At 44.1% G+C, this 20,737-nt stretch overlaps 1 protein-coding gene across 4 annotated transcripts in view; it reads right to left on the bottom strand.

The window, feature by feature from the left end:
* CDC42 (cell division cycle 42) overlaps nucleotides 1-20,737 on the bottom strand; it is a 49,989-nt gene that overhangs the window by 3,604 nt on the left and 25,648 nt on the right. For 2 of the 4 annotated variants that reach the window (XM_077250189.1, XM_077250190.1), the window contains exons 2-6: nucleotides 8,081-8,234; nucleotides 7,278-7,350; nucleotides 6,478-6,587; nucleotides 5,881-6,078; nucleotides 674-903 (exon numbers count right to left, since the gene is read on the bottom strand). In XM_077250189.1, the coding sequence (XP_077106304.1) occupies nucleotides 814-903; nucleotides 5,881-6,078; nucleotides 6,478-6,587; nucleotides 7,278-7,350; nucleotides 8,081-8,185 (576 nt within the window). In that variant the 5' untranslated portion in view covers nucleotides 8,186-8,234 and the 3' untranslated portion in view covers nucleotides 674-813. Of the gene's footprint in view, nucleotides 1-673; nucleotides 904-5,880; nucleotides 6,079-6,477; nucleotides 6,588-7,277; nucleotides 7,351-8,080; nucleotides 8,235-20,737 lie in introns of those variants that run through there. The other 2 variants (XM_077250187.1, XM_077250188.1) reach the window with 1 other exon arrangement.

Genomic DNA, 20,737 nt, shown 5'->3' with positions numbered 1-20,737 from the left:
TATTATTACACTTAATATTGGAACAGGATCTTGGAGATGCGAGTACCTTTTTATGCATCAATTACTCAAACACCATTGTATTAAAGGGGTTATCCATTAAAGCAAAAATAAAAAATCCTTTAGCTGTAATGAATATCCCACTTGTTACCTAGTGTCACCACTAGAGGGAGCATAAGACATACTTTTATCTATTGAACCCAATAAAACTAAGCAGTGAGCTCCCTCTAGTGGCGGCTGCAGGTAGTCAGCATTTTATATATTTTTTGTATGTAATTTTGTCTCTAGAGGATAGGAAGCACTATAAAGACGCACTAACAAAACCTATATATTTTTTTTTACCAATAAATTACAGGTGGACCTTTGTTTTAGTGATTCAGTGCCATGAGTCATTAACCCAGTCCACCCTTAAGACACGCACCCACCACTGCTTCAACAGACAACAAGCAAAGCTTACATACAAAACCTGTAATACTCATCACTTTTTGTATTATACCTTTAATTTAATTTATTTTTTTCCACCTTTTACGGAGTGAATATTTAGGCCACCCAAGAAACCATTAAGAGAGTCCAATTTTTGCCTTGTGAGCAATAAAGCAGAAAACAAATGCAGGCAACCCAGGAAAGAGGGGATGAGGTGGGGGGAGGGGGTGGTCGGTAAGGAAAGACGCACAGGTTTTGCCAACATCTTGCTTTTATTAGAGTTTTTGCTTGTCGCTTGTGTCGTTCTTGTTAATTGGCTACAGAAGATGAACATAATAAAGCAGCATCGAAGAGAAAGAGAAGAGAGAGGCGGGGAGGAAACGGTTAGGGGGCTTAGAATATACAGCACTTCCTTTTTGGCTGAGTTTCCGGAGGCTCGAGGGCAGCTAGGATAGCCTCATCAAACACATTCTTCAGACCTCTCTACAAGACACAGGGAAGGAAAGAGAAGAGCAGCCAGGTTAGAGGATTAGGAAGAAATTAGCAGCAGATATTAAAAGGAAAAAAATAAAAAATAAATAAAAAAAAAAAGCCGAAATTATTCCTGAGTAGAGATGTCATGCCATTGTTAGTATGGTTAGAGTAGGAGGCGGACATCCCTAGCTGGAGCACACACTCGCCCATTGTGCATGCTTGGGCCCCATGGAAAGAAATGACACCGGGGGTAAAAAATGGCTGCTCCAAAATATAGGGGAGGACTTAGAGCTACGCCAACCTAGCCATCCACCTTGGAAAGCGTTCAGCCAAACTTCCATTAAATAAGCATTTGGATTTCAGAAAGCCCCCCACCCAAAAAAAAAAAAAAAAAAAAAAAAAAAAGATCCTTACCCAGGTCCGGCACTGAGTCTCCATTCAGAGCTGATGTCACGTAGACAAGGCGGCAGCCAATCTGTGACCTTCAGCGAGTGACTGCAGCGCCGTCGACATGACCTCAGCACTGCAGACAATTAACAGACACAGGGAGTAGCGGCTGAGACTCAGCGCGGAACCTGGGGAGCAGGAATAAAGCACAGATTTCTTTAAGCAAACTACAGCCGGACAGATTTAAAAAAAAAAAAAAAAAAAAAAAAAAAAACACCATTTAAAAAAAGAAAAAAAATGTTAATTGTGGAGAGGGAAGAAAGCCAGTGCCAGACACCTCTGCCGGCTGCCGCCTGAGCACAAAACAATCAGGTAGGTGAAGTCCATCGTACACAATTTTCCCTTCCCCTTGACATCTGCCATTGAGGGAAGAACTTTCCTAGACCGAAAAGGTTATCCACCTCCTGGGGTTTACCCAGACATGCTCTAAAGTGAATGAGTCATCAGAAAGTGACCGATAATACAAATCAGATTTTTGTGCCGAAAACATTTTTTCTTCCATCTCACAATCTGCATTAAAAAAAAAAAAAAAAAAAAAAAAAAAATCGAAATCTTGCAATTTTCACTCTGACCACTAGGGCTTTTTAAGACTCCAATTTCCTGTTTCAGGAAACATCACATGTACATTAGCAGCAACGGTCAGACTGCCCCATCAGTAGTGAAGCGTCTAATGAGCCTGTGCAAAGATCATGGTGCAGGGAGGGGAGCTGTGACATCTCTTGTGATTGGTGGATCCTGTGTTATCAGCTGTGTATAGAGGTGTTACCTGTCAGTGTAATCCTGCCTCTGCTGATAAGGAAAATGCTGAAAATTCTTCTAGAAAGTATAGGAAATAGGAGACTACAAAAGCCCCCAGTGGCCAGAGTGAAAACTGCAAGAGTACATTCATGACATAACCACCATAGTACATGTCATAAATGTCCGATGGGATAGGGTCTCCTCTTGGATGTTGACCAATTCAGATGGAAATTAGCAAATTGGAGTATCACTGTATAGCTCACCGAACAGTTCAACTAAAGTCTATAGGAGTTACAGACAGCAATGAAGACAAGTGAGCATTGAACTGTATGGAAACTAGTAATTGGGGGGGGATCAAAATATATATACACCTCTCCTCTAGAGGTGTCATCAGTAGCGCTTTTACTCAAGATGTGTTTAGTAATGATGTCTTATACCAAAAGTAAAAAAAATAAAAAATAAAAAATGTGCAAATCAAATCTGAAAATATGGGTGCAGAAAGGAAAAAATAAGTAAATATATATCTATATATATCTATCTATATCTATCTATCTATCTATATATATAATTGTCTAAGGGTTTAATTGTCTCTGTCCTGGAATTTCCTCGACCAATCAGCGACGGGCATTGTCCTCCACTGCTGCCAAGTGCCACCATTTTGTTGTCTAAGGGTCTAATTGTCTGTCTGTCTCGGAAATCCCGCCTTGCTGATAGGCCGGCTGGCCTCGACCAATCAACGACGGGCACAGTCTGCCGCGAATTCTGGAATCATCATTGTCCTCCACTGCTGTCAAGTGCCGCCATTGTGTAGGGTGTGTGCCTGCGTCTCCCTGTATGGGCGGCATCTCCCTGTGTTTCTATCTTAGAATGGGTCGTAAACGAAAATACGCCAATGAGGATGACAGAAAAGCAGCAGCAGCAAGAAAACGACAACATCGGGAACAGGAGACACCACAACAAACTGCCGCCAGACAAGCCCAGGATGTGGAATCTCACAGACAATGTCGCCAACAGGAGACACCACAACAAACTGTTGTACGACAGGAACACACACTACACAATACAGGCCACGCACTATATATAACACAGCCCACTTACTATATAACACAGCCCATGCAGTATATAGCAGCCACGCAGTATATAACACAGGCCACGAAGTATATAACACAGGGCACATAGTATATAGCACAGCCCACGCAGTATATAACTGCACTGCCCTGAACAGTCAGTGCGGAGAGACGGGGCGCTGAGGAGCAGCGACGAGAGGTGAGTATGTGATATTTTGTTTTTATTGCCTCAGCAGCAGCATTACATGTGGCACAATGCTGTATGGAGCGTCTATGGGGCCATAAAGAACTGCATGGAGCATTATATGGGTCATCTATGGGGCCATAAAGAACTGCATGGAGCATTATATGGGTCATCTATGGGGCCATAAAGAACTGCATGGAGCATTATATGGGTCATCTATGGGGCCATAAAGAACTGCATGGAGCATTATATGGGTCATCTATGGGGCCATAAAGAACTGCATGGAGCATTATATGGGTCATCTATGGGGCCATAAAGAACTGCATGGAGCATTATATGGGTCATCTATGGGGCCATAAAGAACTGCATGAAGCATTATACTACGTGACTGGGCAATGTACTGCGCGGGCTGCGCAATGTACTGCGCGGGCTGCGCAATGTACTGCGCGGGCTGCGCAATGTACTGCGCGGGCTGCGCAATGTACTGCGCGGGCTGCGCAATGTACTGCGCGGGCTGCGCAATGTACTGCGCGGGCTGCGCAATGTACTGCGCGGGCTGCGCAATGTACTGCGCGGGCTGCGCAATGTACTGCGCGGGCTGCGCAATGTACTGCGCGGGCTGCGCAATGTACTGCGCGGGCTGCGCAATGTACTGCGCGGGCTGCGCAATGTACTGCGCGGGCTGCGCAATGTACTGCGCGGGCTGCGCAATGTACTGCGCGGGCTGCGCAATGTACTGCGCGGGCTGCGCTATGTACTGCGCGGGCTGCGCAATGTACTGCGCGGGCTGCGCTATGTACTGCGCGGGCTGCGCAATGTACTGCGCGGGCTGCGCAATGTACGGCGCGGGCTGCGCAATGTACGGCGCGGGCTGCGCAATGTACTGCGCGGGCTGCGCAATGTACTGCGCGGGCTGCGCAATGTACTGCGCGGGCTGCGCAATGTACTGCGTGGGCTGCGCAATGTACTGCGTGGGCTGCGCTATACACTACGCATACATATTCTAGAATACCCGATGCGTTAGAATCGGGCCACCATCTAGTAATAAATATATATATATATATATATATATATATATATATATATATTTTTTTTTTTATGAATTCTAAGAAAATCTTAATTAACAGGCAATAAACATAAAAAGGCCAGTGGAAAGAGGAAATAAAGTGAGTAATTAAAAAAAGAAAAAGGAAGTAGGTGGCGGGGCTTAGGACGAGGGTTTGCTGAACATAAGTCAAAATAAACAAAAAAAAAAACAAAAAAACAACAAAATTAGAGGACATAAGAAAAAGCATGGCATATCAATCAAAAGGTACTAACTGGACTCTCCTAAATTCAGTGGGTGCCTTTCGCTTATCTGAGCATCAGTGACATTCGGATGGTTTCTACCACACCTTATTACATTTCTAGCGGTCCCATATTGGTACCAAAGACAAACTATGATGCATAGCACATGTACAATCAGATTACAGTACATATGTAGCAGAGCCAAGGTGCTTTTTGGAGTAACTTATCGAGGGGCACTATCAAAGTGAAGAAAACAATAAAATAAATAAAATAAAATTTTTTTTATTTTTTTATTTTTAAAAAGGCACTAGTGACGCGCCATGTTATGCCAAGTACACGCAGGCGCTTCTTGGAGTGACGCACCAGACAAGGAAGCGAAGAACTCCGCAGAGTTCCCTGTGTGGTGCGCAGTCTCCTCGCTGACATGCCTAGTACGGGACGTGACACGCTCAGCCCTGCTATACACTTTTTTATTACTTATTGGCATTGTTGCACAATCCTTTCCCTGCAGTAATTCTCTGCAATGACTTCACGTCTCAACCACTTACTTCTGTATTCCATGGTGTCGGTGCAGGAGCCGGACGTCCGAATGTTGGTAACGGGAAGTTAGGAAACAACTTTACAGAGCTAGCAGCCACGGAAGACTAATGGGAGGTGCGATTGCCCCCCGCACACTTTATATGCCAACAGCCGGATGTCTGAGGGTCTCCAGCTGTCCGTCACATATAAAGTCAGCTAAAAAGCTCAGATCCAGTTCAGCCAAAACAGAGTTTCCCAAAGTCAGCCAGTGATTAAACCCCTACGGAAATTACCCTGCCGCCTTACGATCCTCTGCCATAAACTGCTCATTAACCTTCATGTGTCTTTTCTTAAAAGATATATGAAGGTAACAGAAGAGGGTGTTCATGGAGAGGTACACAGTAAGCAGTATATGGGGGGGGGGGGGGGGGGGGGAGTTTTTTGCCTTTTACGGTTCAGAAAAATAGCCGCTACTTTGCCGAACCTGGCGGCAGCAAATTACAAGAGGGCGGCCCGGCGGCCCCCAAGAGGGCGGCCCGGCGGCCCCCAAGAGGGCGGCCCCCAAGAGGGCGGCCCGGCGGCTCCCAAGAGGGCGGGGACATTACTAAGTGCCAGGGTTGTACTTTAAACAAACATTTTAGACATATGGACTGTACCCAAAAAGGTGTAGAGGATAATGTGGCGGAGAAGGTGGAGTACAAACTTACTGCCCGTGTGAACAGGTCATATATCAGGCCTCCTTACCTGCGTCAGTGCGGAACACTCCACGTATTTCACCGCCTTCAAGTCTCGGGCCAGCTTCTCGGCTGTCTCTGGAGTGATTGGCTTCTGTTTATTTTTTGCGAGTTTCTCGATTGTGGAGGGGTCATCTCTTAAGTCGATCTGTGTCCCGACGAGCAAGAATGGAGTCTTGGGACAGTGATGAGTGATTTCTGGTACCCACTGCAAAAATAGTAGGGGCATAAGAACGTTGGTCACGTAAGAAAACCATGGTATGAAACACAGAAAAGGATTAAAGTGGCTTAAAGTGGGAATCTAACAGGTTGGACAGACATACGGTAAGTTTGGATGTGTCAAAAATGTAAAAAAGGCAGCCAGGGATATTCTGAAGACCCCCTTGTTGATGCCAACTTGGTACCCCTGTGAAGTCTCATAGGAGACCACTACATACTGTAATACTGAAACTGTAGCGTTTCTGCACTTGGGACATCAGTCTATAAGTTTGCCACCAATATCATCATTCTGATCTTGAGAGTCAGAGAGCTCATTTTTACTGCACAACGGAAGCCGGAAAGGGGAGGGGGAAAAAAAAAACAAAAAAAAAAAAAACACACACATTACCTTTTCTTTCACATTTTCAAATGAAGATGGAGACACCACGGAGAAGCAAACGAGGAAGACGTCCGTCTGTGGATAGCTAAGTGGCCGTAATCTATCGTAATCTTCCTGCCCTGTAAGCAGAGTTCAGCATTCATTATTCACTGTAATTCCATATACTGTGTGCGCCCACAGTAGACGGCAGGGATACCGGGGTCGGCCCCATTTATATCTACCATATCTGTCACCAGATCTAATCTAAGAGCAGCATAATGTACAGATAGAGACCCCGATTCCAGTGATGTGTCACTCACTGGGCTGCTTGGAGCAGTTTTGAAAGAAAAAAAATAAATCTGTTTTATTAGCAGAAGAGGACTAGCAAATCTATGTCATGAGCTCTGTATAACCCCACTCAAAAAAACTGATTGGCAGCTTTCTGCCTATGCACAGTGTAGACAAAAAACTGCCAGTGGTATGGGTAGAGTTATAAAGAGTTCAGCATTCTGAGAAGTACTAGATCTTTAGCCAACAAAACAGTGATTTTATCAAAACTACAGCAAGCAGCCCAGTGAGTGACATCCCTAGAATCAAAGTCTCTGTCCCTACAGCCTTAACGTTTTCAGATTACATAGCCAAACCTAGGGACAGATTCCCTGTAAGAAGCAGACGCCCCATAGAGGTGAACGAGACCCCTTCCCTGGATGTTATGGCGGTCTCATTAGTTTTATATTGCCATTTGTTGCTACAGCTGTTGGATCAGACATTCCAGATTACCATATGCCGACTTACACAGTGTAATATATTTCGATATTCATATAATTTACCTGCGGTGTCAAATAGTCCTAGGGTGTAAGGTTCTCCGCCAATCATAACTGTGACAGCATAGTTGTCAAATACCTGGGAAACAGAATACAGTGATTACCCAGAGGAACATCCCATAAGTAGGGTATCCTCAACTAATGACATGTGACTGGACAGGTCCTCCAGAGCAACACACTGGCACTAATCTCCACTCTGCCCAAGACATGGTGATGGCTATCCTCTACTAATGCACAATGTTATTAGTTAGCTACCAGTGTTAGTGTGCAATCAGGTAACATGCTCCCTATAGCGGACCCAGAAGCTTTTACATCAGGTGATAAGTAATAATGTTCCAGTACTCCCTGAAAAAGCAGTATGCGAAACATGCGAGATCAGTACTCGGCTAGCATGGCATTTGAGAGTTATAGGTCTTGACATTTCATGGTTGTTGGGGGCATTGTGGCTTTTGAGCATTTGTGTGGCAACTTATAATACGTGTTCTTATCTTTTTTGCATGAGGCGTTTCGAAAGATTTTTTTTGCATTTGTGATTCTTATGTTTTCTTCTATAAAGCATTTTTAGTAACTTGATTTTCTTAATAATTGCATTTCACGGAGCAAGCAGTATATATAGGGAGTGGTGGTGTTTTTTTGATGGATACTCTTGGCTCTTGAAAAGCAAGTCAAGACCTATAACTAGCAAATGCCATGCAAGGTACTCTTTTAAAGTTTCGCATACTGCTTTCTCAGGGGGTACTGGAAGAGTATGACTCATTTTCTGATGTAATTGCTTCTGAGTCACATATGGAGATTTGGCCTGAACTTACCGTTGGAACATATTCTGAAGGGAACTTGTTTGTTGTGTATGAAATTAAGAGACATGTTTTACCAACGGCACCATCCCCGACGACCACACACTTAATAGTCTGCATGGCTGCAATCTTGGGCTGTCAGTCTCCACACTGATGACTTAATGCAGACCTGTAAGATAAAAAAAAGCAAATCATTAAGAAAAGAAGCTACAATAGCACTTTCTGATGAAAACCCGACATCTTGTGCAGATAAAAGGTACAGGTGACCCGCTGCACACACGGCACCTTACGTCCCGAACCACGAGTGATCAAGACAACATGTGCAGCAATGACTTCTGTGTCACCCGCTTGTACAAATGTTTGCATTTTTGTCACTGTCAATAAATCTATAATACGTCACCATGCCCTCTGCATATCTGCCCAGAAAAATTAAAAACAAGGGCATTCCCCACAACGAGGAAATATTTTAGAAATCGCGCCGCCAATGGATGTTCACTGCCAGTAAACAAGAGGAGCAACGTGCGAGAGCAGCTCTTCCTCCCGACCCCATACAAGTTATCTAAAGGGGGAAGAGAAGACTCTCCCGAAAGAATAAAGGGATACATCATGTTAAAATCCAACATTACCAGCCTTTCATCCCCCCCCACCCCAAACAGCTGCCATCGGAGACCACCCAGGACACCCCTTATACATTAGCCTGCCAGCTAGTCTCCTAATAGTCAAAGGAATTAACTGGAGTAATGTTTGGGGACAATTTTAAGTGGGAGAGCATGGATGGACTCGGCCTCCTCCCAGGTAATGGACACTTCACCTGTGAACGTGCTGACGTGTGATCGCGCGCTCAGGTGTGACTTTCATCTTAAGAGATTAGTGACAGCAATCAAAGGAAAATGGGATAATAGTCGCCCAGGTTGAAGATCAATCAAGAAGTGGAAAGAAGGATAAAAGTCGCCAAGCGACAAAAAGTTTATTCTGTTGATAATTCAGAAGAAAAACTTTAGAAAAGTGAGAAAAGACGAGAGATCGTCAGGGAGGAAAGTGATCAGAGGATTGGGAAGGATCCATGTGGTCGTACACACTTCATCTGCTCCGTAGGCATCAGAGGCGGGCCCCAACTCAGGACCCCCTGTTTAGGAGGCTCAGGAAAACATGGCTGCCATCCCCCTCCCATCGAGCCTCATCTCAGACCAGTACCATGACCTACATTTGGATGCAGACATATGGGATAAGCATGTACGCTTCAGCGAGCGCATCTGATCCAACAGGAATGACACTGCCTCACAACCCGCGCCATTCACAGCACGTGCTACCATTTATTCTATTTATTATGTAGTAGTTTTTCTTATTATATTTATTCTTTTGATTTAACATTTTGCTTATTTTTTATTCTTTCGATTTAGTATTTTGGCTTATTTGGTAGTTACCTAAATATTGTCAATTTACAGAAATTGCTAAAAATAATGACCATTCAACATTTCCTCTTTTTTTTTTTTCTTCCTCTTTGTAGTCCAGGTTTTCAGCTGTATGCAGAATGTAAAGCTCGGGTCACATCACATTTTCCCTTTATGTACAGCGAAGCTCCAGCTGCAAATACCAACTGCCTCCGTAAGCCCCAAATTCATGGGACAAAAGCCAAAAAGACTATCCCCCTTTTGGCCTCTTTCAGCCCCATATAGAACAGCAACTCATTGTTTTTACTGTATAGGAAAGTGAAGTCTGCAGCACCTGTCACGAGGGTGTCACGTCCTCCTGGGAGATCTGGGGTTAGGCGATCAAGTACTGTGAATCGCAGGTCTTCCATTTAGCCTGTGTGTTTTGTTCGTCATATTAAATGGGACTTTATTTCCATTGGCGTTGGAGAGGTTAACAACCTTGTGTGCTGGTTAGAGACATGCAGCTCCCTCTCACAGCTGCTCATGACCTGCTCATTTCCTCTCTCTCTATAAAACCTGGCCAGACCTTCTCATCCCTGCATGTGAACGTTTTGTTTCCTGGCTTGCTGAAGTTGGAGTTCGTAGTTGCTGCTGGAGATTGTTGCGTGCTGTTTTTTGGGTGTATGCTTTCTCCATGATCCTATTCCCATTTGGTTTGTACCTTCATATCCTTCTCTTTATTCCTCGCTACCCTTGCTGAGTGTTTTTGTATGCAAGTTGCTTTTTGTTATACCTGTTTGTCTTGTGTATTTATACACTAACATATCTGTCTCAGGCCTCCTGGGAGGGGCAACTTAGGATATTAAACAGGAGCATAGTAAAGTTGGAGACTCAGGCCCTCTACCTTTAAGACTACCCCCAGTACAAGGATAGTTAGGGTCCCAGTTTGAGGTCCCCCCTTCCTTACTGAAGGCCGTCACAGCGAGACAACCTCTCTATACAACAGGACACCGCAACTACCCTATACTAGAAAATATTGGGGCCTATAGGTAATTCAAGAAGGAAAAATTTAAGGTAAATGTGATGTGAACTGAGTCCTGTGTGAACTTTAGAATTTTCCATTTTTAGGTGCCCATTTGTTGTCTTGGGCACAGAGAAGAAAGTGACCTGAAGTTGTTGTATTCTACCAAGGACGTTTTTTAGGACTTATGGCTATAATAGGACTACAGCACAGTACACATTAGGCCACCATCAGCCAAACCGGCCATTATGAACAGGTCTGGCCGACAGTCTAACGGGAAAGTGATCTCCAATCGGGTAGCTACATCAGATCACTTGTGTCTTAATTTTAAGTCCCCCTATCTTTTCCTCACTCTTCCAAAACTGATTGCAGCAGTCACGTGAGGTGGTCAGCACTAGTGATGAGCGAACGTGCTTGGATAAGGTGTTATCTGAGCATGCTTGGGTGCTAACCAAGTATAATCGGCGTACTCGAATAATATGTTCGAGACCCCATGACTGCATGTCTCGCGGCTTTACGACAGACCGGCGACTCAAACATATTATTCCAGCATGCCGGAGTCACTCGGATAGCACCCGAGCATGCTCAGATAACAGCTTATCCCAGCACATTTACTCATCGCTAGTCAGCACTAAACACGAGAGGGACAAGGTTTCTGGAAAAAATAAAGCAGACGCGTCTTTTATAATCTTAGCCATAATACCGGAGGACACAGGGTGTGAAATTTAACAATGATCTTAGCCAGACAACATACGTTCGATTAGAGGGGTTGTCTGGCAGGGAAAAATTCTAAAACCATCCATGATTATAAAATAATGACCAAGATGCGTTCTCGCCATCCAACATAGAGGTTTGTGCACCCTTGGTTGCGATCAGAAGTCACTAATCACCTGACCGCTGCAGCCAACCACATTTTCTGTGACTTCTGACCAGCTTTTTGAGACGTCGCAGAGCTCCAGAGCAGCATGCGTTGGAACCGGAAGAAAAGCGTGCCTACAAACCAGAATGCTCAGAACACACGCAGGCTCCACTATTGCATATACTGCCCTGATCAGTAATGCTCAAACTCATGGAAATTTCCAGCACCAAGGACACAATATATAGTAAAAAAAAAAAAAAAAATCAAAGTCCTGCAAAATCTGATGTTGCCAATACCACCTACGAAAACTAAATCAATAGCTCCTGAATGGCTTCTATACACGGAGGAGCGAAGTAAGGTGATGCCACATGGATGGATAAGTCTCCCGTCTTCCTCCTTGGCAGCCATGCTGACCAAAGCCAGGCTCCCCGCACTCTATGGGGACATTCATAGACACCAGAGAGATTCCAGCCAAACCTCAGGAAATCCTATTATGTCAGCGGGATTTCCCGTATCATCTAGTATAAGGGGGCACATGGCAGCAAGAAGTGAAAAGGTTAATTAAAGGGGGGGTTGCCATCCATAGCAGATGACATTGCACATTACCCAATGGGTTAATGATGGGACCCTTTAAATATCTCCTACTCGTCATCAACACTACCCAAAGCTCGGCCACATAAGAAGTACCTGACGGAGGCAAATCCCTGATCTGTTGCCGAGCTTGTGATGCGTTTGCAGCACATGTCAGCAGTCTGGCGGCATTACGTAGCAGGCGGGGAGCAGATTGCGGGGCCTCGGCTCCCTGCTCCGACATGTGCACACCCCGCAGGCTTGTCACAGGTCAGCAGATGCAGCCGCCGGATCTGCCTCCACTTGCAGCGATTGCTTAACAGAAATGAGCGGTGACACGGGAGCCGATCACACGTGAGTCACCGCAGATCTAGCGAGCGGCTGAGACGGAGAGTCTATGGGCTGAACCAGCCCTCGTAATGCCTCAATGGGGTAATTACAGCTTCAAAATGAATGGGAACGCTGGAAGGAGGAATGAGAAGAATGCCGGACCGCGTCACACTGCCCAGTATATATGTATACTCCATCAGAGCAACGTGAAAGTGAAGACGTGTCGGTGATTAGGCAGAACGCTTTTCTTATTTCTGCGATTATTTGACATCCTCCAGGACATGACTTGTGATGATCAAGCTCTGTATGGCAGGGAAAAGGCCTATACTTCACTGCAGCTGCTTTACAGGCTTTATTTTCTTTTTGTTATAGAAGATGCAATTTGCCTTTATAAAAACGACAGTAACTCCGCTTTACTCACCCTCCCGGGGTCCGGCACACAGTCTCGGTGTCTGTTATTGTCTGCAGCACAGAGTCAATAGCGCTGGCGCTCAATGGCTCTGCCTGAGTTGATGGGACGCACCATAGAGCTCATAGATTGGCTGCAGCACTGCAGCTAATAACAGTGATGGACCTGGGGAGGGTGAGCAAAGCAGTTTTTTTTTTTTTTTTTTTGGGGGGGGGGGGGGGGGTGTTTAACAAACAGCAGTAAGAACACCCGGGGGAGGGGTTCAAAACTAAACCACGCAGATTCTAACTGATCCCTTTCACCTATAACTCTATTGGCCTTCATGTATCTACATATAATAAGTCACCCAGAAGGGAAGGCGTCCCACTGGAGTCAGGGTTTCCTTCTTTGTGCACCTTAAGCACACCACGTCCAGGATATCCACAGCTCAGGACCGTCCCGTTATGGAGGTTCTTCTATCATTCGTATAACTAAATCACTGCTGAGTGCTGTATACGGCCTGATGGGTCTCCCCTAACAGAATCGGCCACAATAGAGCCCATACGAGAAGCAGTGGTATATAAAAAGCTGCCATATGTGGTGGTGGGGGGGGGCTGGAGTAAAGGTTTCCCGTGTTCATTTCCTCTCTGCACGGTGACTGCGTCACGGCTTCCTCTTTCACCTGGCAGGGTCCCAAGACCTGGTGCACAAGTACTGGAGGCGTTCGTGTACAGGGCTGGAACAGCAAGGGCTCGGCACCCTGTAGTGTCACTCAGATCAGCCCCTATTAAAGAGAATAATCAATACGGAACACTGTACAACCCCTTTAAAGGGAATCTCATATTTGCGGTCTTGTTGTTGAGAAATCTTATATTTTTCTTGATGTTCGTGATTTCTTCCAGGCGTGCGGTGCGGTGCTGTAAGAAATCCCTGCCTTCATTGTAATACATACTGCCTCCCATCAGCGTCAGTAACGGCACCGGAATCATACGCCTGCGCCCTGCACTCCCTTGGAAATCCATACCTCATCCTCCCTTCTGTGGGCGCTGCACTCAGATCTTCTGCACAGGCGAGTCACTGTGACCTCCGGTGACTTGTTTACCTCCAGCAGTGGTCTCCAAAACCACTGCCTTGATTCCCACTTGTAAATAGGTCTGTGTTCATGCTTCTCTATAACTATTATATAACATCACCTACAAGAACTTTAACATAATAGTTACTGTGCCATTATATTACGGCCAAAACTACGTGAACGTCCCTCCTAATTAATGGCCACACCAAATGCTAGCAGATATAACAAACACAAGGCCATACGATCAACATATACAAATACAAGCGGGAGAGCAAGACAGGAGAGCTCCGGGATTTCATGATAGTCTTAAGAATAAAAATAAAATTATATACATTAATAGAATTAATCTCTATTGCAGAATATCAGCACATCTCTTGCTTACACAGGCTGCCAATAATGACAATTTTTAAGCAAGCTCAAAAATTATCGCACCAGATGCATTTTGCGCAACCTTTAGGTGATTGCCGGCCTGCTTAGATGGGCTGATAATTGGGAGACGAGCCTTAATATGGAACAATTCTTCCTCAGTTTATGGGCTCGTCTTAACGGGTCACCAGATTTACAAATCAACACCAATAGCTGAGCAACATCAGGCAAGATGGGTTGTCTTTAGAACATAAAACAGGAAAGGTCGTCCACCGTACCCGCTATCTATTCTTATTGAGACGAGGATCCTAAATATTGCACCCCCTTCTAATAATGCAAAATTCTGAATAAAGCATACACAGAACCTATCCAATCACACAGAAGAATGTCCGCCAGGAGGCATCGAGGGAAACTGGACCAAGACTTACGAATATATATATATATATCTCTATCACATACACATATACTACATACATACAGTTAGGTCCATATATATTTGGACAGACATTTTTCTAATTTTGGATATAGACATTACCACAATGAATTTTAAAGGGAACCTTTCACCCCCAAAATCGATGGTGAGGTAAGCTCACCGGCATCAGGGGCTTATCTACAGCATTCTGTAATGCTGTAGATAAGCCCCCGATGTAACCTGAAAGATGAGAAAAAGACATTAGATTATACTCACCCAGGGGCGGTACGGTCCGATGGGTGTCTCAGGTCCAGTACAGTGCCTACTATATTCATTCCATGAAGTCCTCTTCTGGTCTTCACGCCGCGGCTCCGGCGCAGGCGTACTTTGTCTGACCTGTTGAGGGCAGAGCAAAGTACTGCAGTGCGCAGGCGCCAGAAAGGACAGAGAGGCCCAGCGCCTGCGCACTGCAGTACTTTGCTCTGCCCTCAACAGGTCAGACAAAGTACGCCTGCGCCGGTGCCGCGGCGTGAAGACCAGAAGAGGACGTCATGGAATGAAGATAGGAGGCGCTGGACCGGACCTGAGACACCCATCGGACCGGACCGCAGCGAGACCGCCCCTGGGTGAGTATAATCTAACCTCTTTTTCTCCTATTTCAGGTAACATCAGCGGCTTATCTACAGCATTACAGAATGCTGTAGATAAGCCCCTGATGACGGTGAGGTTACCTCACTATCGATTTTGGGGGTGACAGGTTCCCTAAACAAAACAATTCAGATGCAGTTGAAGTTCAGACTTTCAGCTTTCATTTGAGGGTATCCACATTAAAATTGGATGAAGGGTTTAGGAGTTTCAGCTCCTTTAACATGTGCCACCCTGTTATTAAAGGGACTAAAAGTAATTGGACAGATTCAATAATTTAAAATAAAATGTTCATGTTTAGTACTTGGTTGAAAACCCTTTGTTGGCAATGACTGCCTGAAGTCTTGAACTCATGGACATCACCAGACGCTGTGTTTCCTCCTTTTTGATGCTCTGCCAGGCCTTCACTGCGGTGGTTTTCAGTTGCTGTTTGTTTGTGGGCCTTTCTGTCTGAAGTTTAGTCTTTAACAAGTGAAATGCATGCTCAATTGGGTTGAGATCAGGTGACTGAGTTGGCCATTCAAGAATATTCCACTTCTTTGCTTTAATAAACTCCTGGGTTGCTTTGGCTTTATGTTTTGGGTCATTGTCCATCTGTAGTATGAAACGATGACCAATCAGTTTGGCTGCATTTGGCTGGATCTGAGCACACAGTATTGCGGCTCTGAATACCTCAGAATTCATTCGGCTGCTTCTGTCCTGTGTCACATCATCAATAAACACTAGTGACCTCCTGGAGAGTGTTGGTCACTTGGTTGGCTGTTGTGAAGGGGTTTCTTCTCACCATGGAGATTATTCTGTGATCATCCACCACTGTTGTCTTCCGTGGGCGCCCAGGTCTTTTTGCATTGATGAGTTCACCAGTGCTTTCTTTCATTCTCAGGATGTACCAAACTGTAGATTTTGCCACTCCTAATATTGTAGCAATTTCTCGGATGGGTTTTTTCTGTTTTCGCAGCTTAAGGATGGCTTGTTTCACCTGCATGGAGAGCTCCTTTGACCGCATGTTTACTTCACAGCAAAACCTTCCAAATGCAAACACCACACCTCAAATCAACTCCAGGCCTTTTATCTGCTTGAGAATTACATAACGAAGGGATTGCCCACACCTGTCCATGAAATAGCCTTGGAGTCAACTGTCCAATTATATTTGGTCCCATTAAAAACAGGGTGGCACATGTTAAGGAGCTTAAACTCCTAAACCCTTTATCCAATTTTAATGTGGATACCCGCAAATGAAAGCTGAAAGTCTGAACTTTAACTGCATCTGAATTGTTTTGTTTAAAATTCATTGTGGTAATGTCTATAACCAAAATTAGAAAAATGTTGTCTCTGTCCATATATATATGGACCTAACTGTATGTGTATATGGGTCATTCCATATCAAATGATCCAAATATGAATATTTTTTTTACCTGACGTCTTTAGATTTTTTTATTTTTTGTTTTTATGAAGTACAACTTTAGTTAATTACAAATTAAAAGTTTTGAATTTTTTTTCTTCATCAGTTAATTTTTTATAGATTTCTAAAGTTTTGAAGAAGCGCGGATTTTGGCCTGGTATGGCTTTACATTTTTTATCATATCTCGGGCTAGAATTAAGATAAAGAGTTGGGAGAGGCATCATTTTTCTCAGAACGGTACCGGCTTTCATTTGATATGTCACAAGACTGTTTCTTTATATTTTGTTTTGGAGAAATCAAATAAAAAAATTTGATGCACAATTGTGAAAAAAAGTATGTTTTAAAATTGTGAAAACATGCATGTGTGTTAAGGCCCCGTCTCACACAGCGACGCTGCAGCGATACAGACAACGATGCTGATCGCTGCAGCGTCGCTGTTTTGTCGCTGTGTGGTCGCTGGGGGAGCTGTCACACAGACAGCTCTCTCCAGCGACCAACGATCAGGGGAACGACTTCGGCATCGTTGAAACTGTCTTCAACGATGCCGAAGTCCCCCTGCAGCACCCGGGTAACCAGGGTAAACATCGGGTTACTAAGCGCAGGGCCGCGCTTAGTAACCCGATGTTTACCCTGGTTACCAAAAAAAACAAACACTACATACTCACCATCTGTTGCCCGTCAGGTCCCTTGCCGTCCGCTTCCCGCTCTGACTGTGTGCCGCCGTACAGTGAAAGCAGAGCGCAGCGGTGACGTCACTGCTGTGCTCTCACTTTACGGCGGCAGTCAGAGCAGGAAGCAGACGCCAAGGGACCTGACGGACATCAGATGGTGAGTATGTACTGTTTGGTTTTTTTTACATTTACGCTGGTAACCAGGGTAAACATCGGGTTACTAAGCGCGGCCCTGCACTTAGTAACCCGATGTTTACCCTGGTTACCAGTGAAGACATCGCTGGATCGGTGTCACACACCGATTCAGCGATGTCAGCGGGACCTCAACGACCAAAAAAAGGTCCAGGCCATTCCGACACGACCAGCGATCTCGCAGCAGGGGCCTGATCGCTGGTACGTGTCACACATAGCGAGATCGCTACTGAGGTCGCTGTTGCGTCACAAAACTTGTGACTCAGCAGCGATCTCGCTAGCGATCTCGCTATGTGAGACGGGGCCTTTACTTGTGTTCTTGATTATATTTGTACAGGGATTCAGCTTGGGACCTATCAAATTTGTATTTTTTTTAAGCCTTGAATCATCTGATTTTATGTTTGTGTGAGTTTCTTTTTTCTTTTCAAATTACAACTTATTGAATTCAACATTTATATGCAACAATAAAGAAACACAAAAAACAAATACTGAAGCGCCAGAATAAATACATCTTAATCATCATAACAAATTGCTCAGCATTTTCAACCTGAATGCATTGAATAAGCCAAAAGATAAAAGGTGATCACATCCTCAAGTGTGGTTTTCTAAATACAGTCTCGTCCTACTTATATGTTACAAACAAGATTAAAAGAACCAATATTTTTAAGACCCATTTATACTTTTTTTTTCTGTTATATCACTAAACATGTCATTTATGAAGTGTTTAAGAATAGTACAGTAGTTAAATCCTTGTTCTATAAAATATGAACTAATCAAACAATAGTAGGTTTTTAAACTGGCCTGTTCTCAATGTGTCCCTTCTAGTGGGTGAAATGTAATGTCCATACGCGCTTACAAGCAATGCCCATTTCCTCTTGTGTCAGAGTATGTGCGGCTGTCATGGTGCTCGGCTCCACCTGAGTTATTATCTGATTTTTGTAACTTTTACAATGTCTGGTTTTCTTGGATACAAAGGATGGCGCTGGACCAGAAGGTGCAAAAAGTCACACCTACGTCTTCATTTTCACAATCTTTGGAGAGTACAGTAGCCGCCACCAGCGCCAATCATATTCACAGGTCACATCACCAGTTATGTCATCCATTGCCAATCTTGTGCCGTCTTCTACCACTTCATGGACTTCACTGTCTTTGCTGAATGAAAAAAGCCTTGTTTTTATTTCACTACATGGGATGACAGTCCGGTATTGCTGAGTCCCTGTGATGGGTTCTGCTTCCTGTAACTGATGTTTTCCCAAACTCTCCTCCTCTTCGTAGTCCTGGTTTGTACAATACATGAACTGGATGTTAGGAATATGTTTCTCACTCCATTTGAGGAGTTGCCTGGGTGTTAAGATTTGGTGTGAATACGGCCTCTGGAGGCAGGAGCTGCCGGCCTGTCATCTGCTCTGCAGTCACCGTCTACCCCTGGTCATTCTCTGCCCTAACAAAGCTTTCTCCTCTGTCCTCTCCTGCGTCTAATACTCTGTAACATAATAAAATAATACAGGAATATCTAAAAATCATGGATTATTTGGTAAATGTAGACCCCACACTTTTAGGCCACAGGCTGAACAGATCTGAAATGGAGATTTTCGAATTGACACTAATAGTTTTATTTTTTAAAATATGATCCCATCACGATCCCAACTTGTATTTTGGTACAGATGTGGCTAGGAGCATAGCAGACACATATAAAGCTTTTGAAATTAAACGCTTTTTTCGGAAATAAGCTTTAAAATTTGGCGTTTGCATGGGTAAAATATTATAAAGATACTCTTGTGACATATCTCGTGAAAGCCTGTATAGTTTTGAGTATAATGGGGTTTATTTTGTTTCTCTCTCTTTTTTCTAGTCGGAGTTATGAGGAGAAATGTAAAGGCAGGCAACACCGAAATTCGCACTTTTTCCGAACTTTGAAAATCAATTAAAAAAAAAAAATTCTACAATTTTTTTTCTTCACATTTTGCATTATCTGACACACTATTACCAAATAAAATCTCAAAAGAATTAAAAATATAGAGGTAAAAATCATTGGTTCACTTGACATGGAATGACCTACAGTCATGGCCAAAAGTATTCACACCCCTGCAATTCTGACAGATTATAATACTCAGTTTCTTCCTGAAAATGATTGCAAACACAAATTCTTTGGGATTATTATCTTCATTTAATTTGTCTTAAATGAAAAAACACAAAAGAGAATGAAGCAAAAAGCAAAACATTGATCATTCCACACAAAACTCCAAAAATGGGCCAGACAAAAGTATTGGCACCCTCAGCCTAATACTTGGTTGCACAACCTTTAGCCAAAATAACTGCGACCAACCGCTTCCAGTAACCATCAATGAGTTTCTTACAATGCTCTGCTGGAATTTTAGACCATTCTTCTTTGGCAAACTGCTCCAGGTCCCTGATATTTGAAGGGTGCCTTCTCCAAACTGCCATTTTTAGATCTCTCCACAGGTGTTCTATGGGATTCAGGTCTGGACTCATTGCTGGCCACCTTAGAAGTCTCTAGTGCTTTCTCTCAAAGCATTTTCTAGTGCTTTTTGAAGTGTGTTTTGGGTCATTGTCCTGCTGGAAGACCCATGACCTCTGAGGGAGATCAAGCTTTCTCACACTGGGCCCTACATTATGCTGCAAAATTTGTTGGTAGTCTTCAGACTTCATAATGCCATGCACACGGTCAAGCAGTCCAGTGCCAGAGGCAGCAAAGCAACCCCAAAACATCAGGGAACCTCCGCCATGTTTGACTGTAGGGACCGTGTTCTTTTCTTTGAATGCCTCTTTTTTTCTCCTGTAAACTCTATGTTGATGCCTTTGCCCAAAAAGCTCTACTTTTGTCTCATCTGACCAGAGAACATTCTTCCAAAACATTTTAGGCATTTTCAGGTAAGTTTTGGCAAACTCCAGCCTGGCTTTTTTATGTCTCGGGGTAAGAAGTGGGATCTTCTTGGGTCTCCTACCATACAGTCCCTTTTCATTCAGACGCCGACGGATAGTAGGGGTTGACACTGTTGTACCCTCGGACTGCAGGGCAGCTTGAACTTGTTTGGATGTTAGTCGAGGTTCTTTATCCAACATCCGCACAATCTTGCGTTGAAATCTCTTGTGAATTTTTCTTTTCCGTCCACATCTAGGGAGGTTAGCCACAGTGCCATGGGCTTTAAACTTCTTGATGACACTGCGCACGGTAGACACAGGAACATGCAGGTCTTTGGAGATGGATTTGTAGCCTTGAGATTGCTCATGCTTCCTCACAATTTGGTTTCTCAAGCCCTCAGACAGTTCTTTGGTCTTCTTTCTTTTCTCCATGCTCAATGTGGTACACACAAGGACACAGGACAGAGGTTGAGTCAACTTTAATCCAT

Source organism: Ranitomeya variabilis, chromosome 4 (genome assembly GCF_051348905.1).
Source record: "Ranitomeya variabilis isolate aRanVar5 chromosome 4, aRanVar5.hap1, whole genome shotgun sequence".
In the NCBI taxonomy this organism is placed as follows: domain Eukaryota; kingdom Metazoa; phylum Chordata; class Amphibia; order Anura; family Dendrobatidae; genus Ranitomeya; species Ranitomeya variabilis.
Note: the sequence above shows the minus strand (reverse complement) of the source record. Positions and strands in the feature narration are given on the sequence as shown.